Source organism: Eretmochelys imbricata, chromosome 5 (genome assembly GCF_965152235.1).
Source record: "Eretmochelys imbricata isolate rEreImb1 chromosome 5, rEreImb1.hap1, whole genome shotgun sequence".
NCBI lineage: Eukaryota > Metazoa > Chordata > Testudines > Cheloniidae > Eretmochelys > Eretmochelys imbricata.
The window spans coordinates 49,799,266-49,812,100 of NC_135576.1; the positions used below are offsets into that span (position 1 = coordinate 49,799,266).

At 47.1% G+C, this 12,835-nt stretch overlaps 1 protein-coding gene across 4 annotated transcripts in view; it reads right to left on the bottom strand.

The window, feature by feature from the left end:
• TNPO1 (transportin 1) overlaps positions 1 to 12,835 on the bottom strand; it is a 129,810-nt gene that overhangs the window by 56,102 nt on the left and 60,873 nt on the right. For all 4 annotated transcript variants that reach the window (XR_013346143.1, XM_077817081.1, XM_077817082.1 and 1 more), the window contains 2 exons: positions 6,419 to 6,479; positions 5,818 to 5,986 (listed from right to left, as the gene is read on the bottom strand). Coding sequence is in view for 3 of the 4 variants with exons in the window: in XM_077817081.1 (XP_077673207.1) it covers positions 5,818 to 5,986; positions 6,419 to 6,479 (230 nt within the window). In the remaining variant the exon portion in view is untranslated. The remainder of the gene's footprint in view (positions 1 to 5,817; positions 5,987 to 6,418; positions 6,480 to 12,835) is intronic.

The following is a 12,835-nucleotide window of genomic DNA, read 5'->3' on the forward strand; positions in this document are numbered from 1 at the left end:
CACTCGATTACACACCTAGAAGTGGCAATTCTTCAACAAAAAAGCTTCAAAAACAGACTCCAACAAGAGACTGCTGAATTGGAATTAATTTGCAAGCTGGATACAATTAATTTAGGCTTGAATAGAGACTGGGAGTGGATAGGTCATTACACAAAGTAAAATTATTTCTCCATGTTTATTCCCTCCCTCCGTTCCTCAGACATCCTTGTCAACTGCTGGAAATGGCCCACCTTGATTATCACTACAAAAGGTCCCCCTCCCCCCGCTCTCTTGCTGGTAATAGCTCACCTTAAGTGATCACTCTGGTTACAGTGAGTATGGTAACACTCATTGTTTCATGTTCTCTATGTATATACATCTCCGCACTATATTTTCCACTGAATGCATCCGATGAAGTGAGCTGTAGCTCACGAAAGATTATGCTCAAATAAATTGGTTAGTCTCTAAGGTGCCACAAGTACTCCTTTTCTTTTTACTAAAAGTGGGAAAGACTAAGTTGTTAGTGAGAAGCGTGATACACTTCAGCCCTCATGAAATAGTTTCATGCTCCTACCAAGTACAAAGATTTCTATCATAATTTTGTACAGTAACTCCTCGCTTAATGTTGTAGTTCTGTTCCTGAAAAATACTACTTTAAGCAAAACGATGTTAAGCGAATCCAATTTCCCCATAAGAATTAATGTAAACCTGGGTGGGTGGAGGGGAGGTTCTAGGGAAATTTTCTCTCTCACACACACACACACTCTACAAGTTTTAAACAAAATTTAATACTGTACACAGCAATGATGATTGTGAAGCTTGGTTGAGGTGGTGGAGTCAGAGGGTGGGATATTTCCGAGGGAATGCCTTACTGCTAAATGATCAACTAGCACTAGTCTGAGCCCTCAAGGGTTAACACGTTGTTAATGCAGCCTTGTAGAGTGGGAGGCTACACAAATGGAGGGAGGAGACACAACAGAAGCATGGCAGTGGCTGCAAACATTCCCTGCAGAAACTGAACGTGATGATGAATGCACGCTATCCCACTGGAGCGCACCACTCCCTCCACTTTCCAAAGTGCGGGGGTGGGGGGGGTGGTATGTGTAAGTGAGTGAGTGAGAGAGAGAGAGAGGTGCATTGCCCCTTTAAGTATGCTGACTCCACTCTGAGTACACTGCCTTATTAAGTAGATCAGCAAGTTGAGACAGCAGCTGCTGCCAACAAGCTCCCTCCGTCCAGAGTCCTGTCCCCCCTGCTCTGTGGAGATGGAGTACAGGAGCAGGGGACACCCTGACATCAGCACCCCTCCTCCCCCCCCCCCCCCAACAAGCAGGAGGCTCCTGGGAGCAGCTCCAAGGCAGACGGCAGGAGCAGTACACGGCAGTGCAGGGGAAGGACACCTGAACTGCCCAGCAATGGATAACCTGCTGGACAGCTGCCGCACAGGGAACTTAAGTGGGCTGCCAGCCCACCCTGGTTCCAAGCCCCAACCAGCTAGCTCCAATGGGGCTGCTCTTCCTGAAACCAGTGGACAAAGCAGGTGGCTACCAAACAACGTTATAAGGAAGCATAGCGCAACTCAGGGGTGAAAGTAAGACGGTACGGGTGGGTATGGCATACCAGTAAAAAGTGGCAGCCAGTACTGGCCCGTATCCATCTGACTTTAAAGTGCTGTTGCAAAGGACCCTGCTTAAAGCGCTGTCGTGGCAGCGCTTTAATGTCGTTGCCCCTTTTGCACCCACCCCCCTCCCCCGCCACTGACGGGGGAGGGCAAAAGGAGCAGCTGCCCCAGGGCTGGCAATTTAAAAGGGCCCAGGGTAGGCCAGGCAGCGTGGAAGGGCCGGCTGGAGGATACTGACCCCCAGCCCCGCCCTTCCGGGGGCCAGAGCCGGACCCCGTACCGATAAATCTTCGGCTTTACTTTCACCCCGGCACAACTTTAAACAAGCATGTTCTCTAATAGATCAACGACATAATGAAACAACGTAACCTGGGACAACGCTAAAGTGAGGAGTTACTGTATGACAAACACTTAAAGCTAAACCAAAACTATAGCATATACATTCATTCAACCTGCTCAGATATAAGGAAAACAAGTTGTCAACCAACCTTTTCAAACCATTTACTTTCTAATCTGCTATATATAGCATCAGCAATTCCGAGATTATGTAATCAGTTAATTAGAGGAAACTTCACATATGACTTTTCAGTCAGCTAAATATATAAAGATAACTATTCCACTTACAGTAATGAATACAACAAAATAAAAAAGGAAAAAAAACACAGATTAAACTGTGTTTTATAGCAATATACAAGCTAACATCTGGACTGTCTCTAGAAAAGATCAATCAGGAGCCCAAATCTACTTTTGGATTCTAAAAGTGAACGGGATTCCTGGAACATGGGTGTTGCACATTATTTTGTGATATATATGACAATTTTCTATTTGCATCTGGATTATTTTTAAATAAAATATTCTGTGTTTTTCTTAGAGACCCAGTCACAGTTGCCAACTTTCACGTAGTAAATAAGCACCCCGACTTTCACAATAAGCCAAAAATCAAGCTAATCCCATTTCAAAACAAGGCCAAAACAAGCCAATCCCTAAGAACCCCAACACTCTATGTGACTAGATCCCCCCAGCACACAGTCTGGGACTGTGGTAGGCCCACTATGCACCCCTGACTCTCTCCCCCGCTTGCCGGGAGCCGATCAGAAAAAAAAAGCAGCAACAAGCTACAAGCCAAAAACTAGCCAACAAGCAACTCACAAGCCAATTAAGCCAAAAACAAGCCCAATTTCTGCATTTTCACCATGGGTTTGGCATGTTTGGCACCAGTTTCTAGAATTAATTTATCTGATAATCTCATCTTGCATTTAAAAGTTTCCAGCTCTCAAGGGTGGGGGAGGAGGGGAGGAACAACAAAAAAACCCCACAAAAACACAAAAACCTTGAAACATGAATTTTTCCAGCAGCAGGGAGGCAGAAGTGGGCATTCCTGCTTGTGGCTCTCCATGGTGCATCCCAGAGGCGGCAGGTCATTCCTATCCTAGCGAATGGGGGACAGGAGAAGACATCTCACTGATGATACGGGTAACAAATGCCACCTGCATTTGCCACCAGAGCCAGCTCAGCAAGAAGATGAAGCACATGACACCAGTCAGCCTGGCCCAGGTAAGGGATCAGAGCCTGGCCCATACTAGGGGTTCTCAAACCATGGGCCGAGCCCCAAAGGTGGGCCACAACAGTCCTGGGTGGTCCGCCATCATGGGAGGAGTTTCCGAGGGCTGAGCAGCAACACCAGGCACTGTGTGTCCAGGTCAGTTTCCTCACATGGGCTGGGTAAGGGGAGGGTGGGAGAGCAGCTCCTGACACCTCACAGCACAGCCCATGTGGGGAAACCGACCTGCATGCACGAGTGCCTGACGTTGCCACTCACCACCCCTTCCCTGAACCTGCTGGGGGGACAAAGGAACGTTCTGAGGGGAGAGCAGTGACACCAGGCACTGTGTACGTCCAGGTCAGTTTCCCCACGTGGGTTGGGTAACAGCTGCTGTGCCCTCCAGGCTGAGGTAGGTGTACGTCCTTGGTGCCCATGAACCACTGAGTGCTGGTGGCCAGAGTGACCATGTAGGACAGCATGGTGCACACAGCCAGAAGGAGCAGAGCTGTCCCCACTGTGCCAGCTAGGGACTGAGTACATGGCTGGGCCCTGCAGCAGTGGCATCCCCTAAGACACAGCCCCTCCCCATACCCTGAGCTACCTCCCTGCCAGCACACAGCCCCTAGCTATCCACTGCCTGCACCTTGACCTGGCTGAAAGACTGAAAACCAAAAGATATCATCAGGTTGACCCTCATTAACGTATGTCCCCAGATGGAAAAACTGTGCAAGGAGAAGCAGGCACATCCATCCCATTAAGAATGCTCCTGGTCTGTAAGTTATTTTATATTTTTATTTACAATGTGATTCTTTTCTAATTAATAAATAGAGAATAGGGTTAGGTCTTTACTTACACAGCACAATAGTATAGATTTTACCCTCAAAATATTGAAAACACAATATAGTGTTCAAGTTGGACAATATTTTGTTTTAAAAATCAAACAGCACAATGTGTTTTAATAATTTTGTTAAATATTGTTGTGTTGCTTATTGTTCAGTTTTATACAAAACTGTTTTCCCTGTTTAAAAAAGTTCAGAGCAAAATGTGGGGTTCAAAGTATAGTTTTACTAAAACTGTTTCATTTCAAAGGTCTTGAAGCATTTTTGGAGTGCATATTGCTAGGAATTTCTAACATTAAAATGAAAAAGAAATGCACGTTGTTTATTACGGCAAAGAGTCCTGTGGCACTTTATAGGCTAACAGACATATTGGAGCATAAGCTTTCATGGGTGAATACCCACTTAGTCAGATGCATGCCCCGAAAAAGTGGGTATTCACCCATGAAAGCTTATGCTCCATGGCTACCTTCCTGATCGTTGTTTATCACACCATTCTAGGTTATATTTACATAATAATTAAAATTAATAATTTTCCTCAAGAAGCATTAATAGTGGGCCATGGTGCCGACTGCAGCTGCACAGATGAGCCTTGAGTTAAAAAAAGTTTGCAAATCCCTGGCCCAGACCACTGATGCTGTTTTTGGTCCGGCTGGCAGGGAGTGAGGGGTGGTACTCACAACATGCCAATTATGAATCCCAGCCTCGCCCACAGTGGCCCCAAAAGACTCAGGAGAGATACTGCAGTGCTGGCCTGCCAGGAGCTAAGACCAAGATCCATCCCCCCATCGGGGCCAGCACTGATGCTGCTTGAAACATGAGCAAAGGCGTGAGGAAGGCCAGCCTTAACAGAGGAATCAGAATGGATCCCGGTCACAGTGTTAGCTGGTGAGAAGCCGCTGTGGGGTGGGGCTGAGGCTCCTAGTCGCTTCAGCACTGCCCCTGTTCCCCCCCTGCCAGCCAGAGAGGAAGCAGTAAAACCAGCCTGGACTGGAGCTAGGGCCCTGATCCCTGCCCCGGGGCCAGGTCGGCTGGCACCACAGGATTCATGTATTTGCTGAGCTGGCTCTTGCTATTCATCTAGGTGGCTTTTGTTACCCTGTCCATCAGCAAGACATACACCCCTAGCACACCCTCCACCCCAATTCCATGGGATAGGACCCTATTCCAGGATGAGACGAGTCCAACTAACCACCCATGAGCAGCCAGCACCTCAGAAGGGAGGCAGAAGTCCTGCGGCTGGAAAAATTCACAGCGGGGGGGGGGGGGGGAAGGGGGGCGCGACTGTGCAGCATACATATCCCCTGAACACACATTTATCCATGACACTGCTGGAGATTTGTTGGTTTATTTGTTTTTTAAATATGTGCTTTTCTCAGGGCCTTAAATATAAATATAGAAGATTAAAGCACTAAAAAGCTACTCAGTAATAATGCCCAGTCATGTTAGGCAGATCAGCCATGGTCTGTGATGATGTAAGACTTTCTGGAACTTAAATTCACTTGGTTTTCCACTAAGTGAGAAGGGTAAATCTGGAAAGTCTTCATTAATCTGAGCAGAAACATCTAATGGATCCATTTGCCATACTAACCAATTAAGGTAAACATATAGTAGTTACAAACATGTGAATTTAGCTATACAGCAGAGTTTCTTTTTAAGCAACAGAAAGAGTGCCAAGCAATCAAAGGATTTCAGGAATGTGAACAGAGCTATCCCAAAATTAAAAACGTCAGCATTTCTGTTCAATGCACTAAAAACACACAAGGAGTCAGAAAGGGAGGGTTCTGAATTACATGAGCTGTAGATTTTACACTACCTAACACAGTAGTTTGACTTACTTAAATTCCAGTCAGAAATAGTATCATCATCATCAAGCTCATCATCATCATCGTCATCTTCCTCAATACCATCTTCTTCATGCTGCTGAGCCACTGTCCGTGAACGATGAAAACGAGGCCTTATGTCCTGTTCACTATCTGGAATAGCTTCATCTTCTTCAACATCCCCCTGTTAAAAATGAAACATTAAGCATGCTTGCAAGTTATTATACCATCAGATTATGAAACAGTACAGCCAGGTTGCCCAAGATATTTTAAAAGGCAATATAGTGGGTAATATGTTCGGGAAAACTATGACAACTTCTTCAGCTTCATAGCCACCTCAGGGCTGGCCACCTGACCAAAAGAGCCACTAATTCCTGCATTCTTCTAGAAACATGAACGGAGAGGGAAGGAGGAAAAAGAGGTAGAGAAATCCTTTTTATTGTACAGTAATAATTCTAGTTCTGTGTTAGAATGGATTAATTAGCGCAACTTCTTAGCTATATCCCATACTGTACAAGCTATTTCTGCTAGGTAGAAACTGCCATAGCACAGTAATTTAGAAGTGAATAGTCAAATGAATACATTCCTTGAGAAGTAAAGTGAAATTGTTGCTCACCTTCAGCAGAATAATATCTATTTCTGAGTACTTCATACCATTTACTAACACAGGTATCAACCTACAAAGAAAGGTTTTAATATGTATGTGTTAAAAAAAAGCATAATTCAGACAACTGTCAATTTTCTGAGCCAAATTTTGTTTTTAGAAGCTGGTTTATATTTATCATCAATAGGCTAAATTTTTCAAACCTACCCCTAAAGTTAAGCTCCTAAATAAAAAAAGCAGTCTGATTTTCTGAGGTACAGGCATCTGGCTTATGAAAGTTTGACTGTATGTTACACAATTTCTAGTTTAAGTTAATGTATTGCATAATTGAGGGAAATCTAAATTAGTTTTAATCATGTTACACATTTGATGAAATCATGTCTTAAATGTAAGTTGAACATTTTCAACATTATAAAATTAACGCTTCAAAGTGCTTCTGGGTACAGGCCAAATCCTTTGAATGGGGACTCAAGCTCCCAACGTGTGCTGTACACATTGTTTCACCTAACCCTTTAGGACAGATGGAAGAGTACTAAGGTGGCACCCACTTATCCCAGCCACCTTGCTGCCCCTACTCATATAACCACTCAGCAGGTTAGTCACTCCACTCCTCCTTAGTCATGGACTGTCCCAAATATCTTTCAAAAATTAAATCAAAACCGCCACCTCACTAACCCAACCCACCATACCCACCAAAAAAAACATGATCTTCACAATGAGAACACGGCTCTGCAGGGAAGGATACAGTTTTAATGATCCTAGCTCAAGATTTGGGCCCAGCTTCACTGTTACGAATATGACACAAAGATCCCTAATTGGCCTGGGGTGTGCATAATGTCACCTGCATTAGCCCTACCTGGCACGGACTATAAAACCACTTCCTAATCTATACTGGTCTCTTCCATTAGCGCAGCTTTACTGCATCCTAATCAAGTGTGAAACTGTTTCAGAACTATTGTCACTATAAATGGAAACGTTACTTAACTTAGCTCGAGAAGGGTGTCCCTGTAAGTGCTCCACTTCAGGATCAATCATAGAATCATAGAATATCAGGGTTGGAAGGGACCTCAGGAGATCATCTAGTCCAACCCCCTGCTCAAAGCAGGACCAATCCCAAATTAAATCATCCCAGCCAGGGCTTTGTCAAGCCTGACCTTAAAAACGTCTAAGGAAGGCTATTCTATCACCTCCCTAGGTAACGCATTCCAGTGTTTCACCACCCTTCTAGTGAAAAAGTTTTTCCTAATACCCAACCTAAACCTCCCCCACTGCAACTTGAGATCATTACTCCTTGTCCTGTCCTCTTCCACCACTGAGAATAGTCTAGAACCATCCTCTCTGGAACCCCCTTTCAGGTAGTTGAAAGCAGCTATCAAATCCCCCCTCATTCTTCTCTTCTGCAGACTAAACAATCCCAGTTCCCTCAGCCTCTCCTCAGAAGTCATGTATTCCAGACCCCTAATCATTTTTGTTGCCCTTCGCTGGACTCTCTCCAATTTATCCACATCCTTCTTGTAGTGTGGGGCCCAAAACTGGACACAGTACTCCAGATGAGGCCTCACCAATGCCGAATAGAGGGGGACGATCACGTCCCTCAATCTGCTCGCTATGCCCCTACTTATACATCCCAAAATGCCATTGGCCTTCTTGGCAACAAGGGCACACTGCTGACTCATATCCAGCTTCTCGTCCACTGTCACTCCTAGGTCCTTTTCCGCAGAACTGCTGCCTAGCCATTCGGTCCCTAGTCTGTAGCGGTGCATTGGGTTCTTTCATCCTAAGTGCAGGACCCTGCACTTATCCTTATTGAACCTCATCAGATTTCTTTTGGCCCAATCCTCCAATTTGTCTAGGTCCCTCTGTATCCTATTCCTGCCCCCCAGCGTATCTACCACTCCTCCTAGTTTAGTACCATCCGCAAATTTGCTGAGAGTGCAATCCACACCATCCTCCAGATCATTTATGAAGATACTGAACAAAACCGGCCCCAGGACCGACCCCTGAGGCACTCCACTTGACACCGGCTGCCAACTAGACATGAAGCCATTGATCACTACCCGTTCAGCCCGACAATCTAGCCAACTTTCTACCTACCTTATAGTGCATTCATCCAACCCATACTTCTTTTGTTTGCATCCACATGAGCTATTGATCAGACATGTTCATCAGCACTGTCCACAGATCTGCACCTGCACTCTAGGCAGTCCTGCACGACTCCAATTCCTTCTAAACCACCGAAGTCCAGAGAGAAGACTGAGGCAGGAGGGCAGGTAGAGGAGCTCCTATTGGGGGTGGGGGGGGGGACCATATCTCAAAGCACTCCAGTTACTGTACAAGTAATGTTCCTTTGGGTGTTCCACTTCAAGAAATTCCAGAGCAGTATCTCAACTATGGAGAATGGTGCTGAAGAGACAGATTCAGTATGGACAGTAGATCAGCACCAACAAAAGCCTCATCAGCTCCAGAAGTAGGCATGATAGCACAATGCTGGGAAAACATGCCTATCAAAGACTAGGTGGCTGCTTTGCGTATGGCTGAGACAGGTATGCTTTTCAGTAGGGCTACAGAGGTAGACTGAGCCCTGGTGGAACAGGCAATCATGCTAATTCAGGGGTTAATACCCAAAGCTTTAAAACAGGTTAAGATGGACTTCCAGTCTTTCGTAGAAATCAGATGCCCTTTCATTCATTTTGTAATCAAGATGAGAAGCCTATGAGGAGTCACACAGGACTTAGTCCTCTCAGGGTAAAGAGTGGAGAGCTGTTCTTATATACAGTGTATGGAGCTCACTGCTCCTTTTGAAGAACGAAGCTTGGGATAAGATGCCAGCAGGTGAACTTCCTGATTAAGGTAGGAATCGTGGGTGTAGATGTAGTGTCACATTATTGAGATAGAATACTGTGTATGGTGAGTCAGCCATCAGAGTCATAGTCCCCCTACGCTCCTGGCTGAGATGTCTGCTACCAAGAACAAGATCTTGAGGGACAAATGAAGGAAGGAAAACATTTCCTATAGGTTCAAATGTGGCTTTCCTCAGAGCACTGTGGACTAAGTTGTACATCCATATAACATACCTCATTTTGAAAGAGGAAAAAGGTTGGGAAAAAAACAAACGAACAACCTTTAATAAACCTTATAGTGGTTGGGTATGGGGGGGGACTGCGATGGCAGCTAGGTGAAAACACAGTTACCTACCTTTCATAACTGTTGTTCTTCAAGATGAGCTGCTCATGTTTATTCCATTCTAGGTGTGTGCACGCCCACATGCGTGGCCAGAGATTTTTGCCATAGCAGTACCCGTAGGGCTGGCTGTGGAGCCCTCTAGAGCGTTGCACTCATGCTGCGGTACATCAGGCGCTGCTGGCCCGTGCACTCTCAGTTCTTTCTTGCCGACAACTCCAACAAGAGGGGCAGGAGAGTGGGTAATCGAATGGACATGAGCAACATATCTCGAATCATTCCATTCTACGTGGCCCACAAGCAGTATCAATGGAGATGGGCTCGGAGCTCACCGTCATGCAGCTGGTAGCACAGCTCTCCCAAAGCCAGCATCATCTCAAGCCTGCTGGGTCTGCACAAAGTGCAATGTGAACGTATGAACGAACGAGCAGGTGGTGACCCAGCAAATTTCTTAGATCAACACCTGCACCCTGAAGGCCGCCGAAGATGTCTGTGCTCTGGTAGAATGAGCCGTCATGATTGCCAGCGGGGGCAGCTTCACCAGGTCGTCGCAACAGTGGATGAAGGAAGTGATCAAGACGAGATTCTCTGGACTAACACTGGGCAACCCTTCATCCGGTCTGCAACAGCAATGAACAATTACGTTGACTTACAGAATGGCCATGTTCTGTCAGTGTAGAAGGTCAGCTCCCATTTGATCTCCAGAGTATGCAACCTGCACTTCTCATCTGATGCATGAGCTTCGGACAGAGGACCGGTAAGTAAACGTCTTAGCCAGTGTGGAACTGGGAAACGAACTTGGGCAGAAAAGCCGGGTGTGGACGCAGCTGGACCTTGTCTTTGTAGAAGATTGTATAAGGCAGCTCCGACATCAGCACCCTGATCTCGGACACCCACCGAGCCGAAGTTATAGTGACCAAGGACACCTTCTAGGAGAGGAGCAGAAGGGAGCAGGAAGCCAAGGGTTCGAAGGTGGGGCTCATGAGCATCAAAAAGCACAAGATTCAGGTCCCACAGGGGGACTGGGTCCCGGACATGTGAGTACAGGCGTCTTAAACCTTTCAGGAACTGCACCATCGTGGGATGGGTGAAGAGCCACCTGCCAAAATGGCTGCCAGCTGTACCTTGACCGAAGGCAAAAGCAAGCCCTGGAGCTTAAGATACAACAAATAGTCCAGGATGTCCTGCAGTGACGCTTCCTCAAGACTGGACAAATGTGCTTGTCCAAGGCCCAACACATGAAGTGCTTCCACTCTGCCACACCGGTAGCCCTGGTGGAAGGCTTTCTGCTCCCCAGCAGGACCTGTTGGACCGCAGCTAAGCACTCCACGCAGAAGCCACGGTGTCAGGTGCAGCAATGCCAGGTTCAGGTGGAGCAGGTTGCTGTGATCCTGGGACAGCAAATCCATCTGGAGAAGCAACTGCAGCGGCTCAACCACTGAAAGACTCAGCAGCATGCCAAACCAGTGCTGGCGAAGCCACGCCGGGGCTCTGAGGACGAGAGATGCTTTGTCTTGCTTTGCCTTTAGCAGGACCCTGGGGATACGTGGTACCGGCGGAAAGGTGTACATCAGCATTTCCAACCACAGAATCAGAAAGGCGTCCGACAGGGAACCCTTGTCTCTGCCGTGCAGGGAACAGAATATGTGGCACTTCCTCTTCCATCTGGACACAAACAGGTCCACTTTGGGAGTCCCCCACCTTCAGAAGATCAGACTGACCACCTCCAGATGGAGGGACCATTCATGGCAAGATGAGAAGGTCCTGCTGAGATGATCTGCCAGGATATTCTTGGTTCCGGGTAGGTGGGTGGCCACCAGACGGATGGCATGCTACACATAAGTCCCAGAGGCTGAGCGTCTCCCGACACAGGGCTGACAACCTGGCACCACCCTGCCTGTTGATGTAATACATTACAGCCATATTGTCCGTGAGGATCTGCACCACCTTGCCTTTCAGGTGGAGCAAGAATGCCTGACAGGCCAGGCGCACCGCCTTGTGCTCCCTGACGTTGATATGAAGTGCCAGCAGCCCTGGGTGTTGAGCTCGCCCAGGTGGGCCCCCCAGTCCAGGTCCAATGTGTCTGAGACCAGGGTGAGCAACAGTAATGAGGACACAAAGGGAACTCCCTGCAGCTCTGACTTGGGGTCTAGCCACCAATCTATGGACGAGAGGACGTGGCTCAGTACCGTGATCACTCAGTCCAAGGGGTGCCTGCTAGGAACGTAGACCATTGCCAAGATGTCTGCAGGGGTTGCAGATGAAGCTGGGCATGACTGACCACATACGTGCATGCTGCCATGTGGCCCATCAGCCACAGTCATGTGTGGGCCACGGTGATTGGATGCCTCATGTGGGCAATGAGATCCAACATGGCCTGAAAACATGTTTCCAGAAGGAAGGCCCTGGCTCGCGTGGAGTCAAGAACCGCTCCGATAAACTCTATGCGCTGGACCAGAGTTAATGTGGACTTTTTTATGTTTCTGGTTCTCCTGAGCAATAGAGACTCAGGTTCTTCCCGGATCCAAAGATCCTCGTGGAAAAGGAGCCTGGATGGTACTAGGGACTTGAGATAATCTTCAGGAGTTAGAACACTGGGTGGTCCTGAAAATGGTACCAAAGCACAACCTCTGTGCTTTCATTGCTGCTTGCAGAAGATGTGGCTGATGACTATTTCTGCTTAGCCTTAAGAGTCCTTGTACTTTGGAAGCACTGGGTCCGGTGCTGACTTAGGTGCTGCTGTAGCTTAACAGATGGCTTCTAGATATGTGGGGTGGCTTTTCTAGCTAGTGCCAGGGTCTTGGTACCAGAGGACATAGGAGCTCAGCAATACCCTTGTTGGTACATGGGGCCTCATGAGCTAAACCAAAAGGGTGACTTTCCCCTTTTCTTATCCCATCCTAGGAAATGGAATCTCTTTTTTGATGGTCTGGACAGTTCTGAGGAGTCTCCAGGGTCTCTGCTTACTGCAGCAGCAGTGACAGCTGCTAGGGCTCTCTGCGCAACCAAATCTGATGTACAGGATGTGACTTGGATTCCATAGCTCTCAAGGAGATATTCCATCAACAGGCATTTTAACCTGTCTTCCCTTCATTTTTTTAGACCTATTTTTATATCCTAAGCAGCTTTTACAATTGGAAGATGCAAGTCTCTCCCCCAAGAGGCCACTTGAGTGCCTGTCATTGAGGGGGAAAAGACCTGTCAGACCTGCCCATAGGGTTTGGAGCCCAATTTCTTGGGCATAACCCA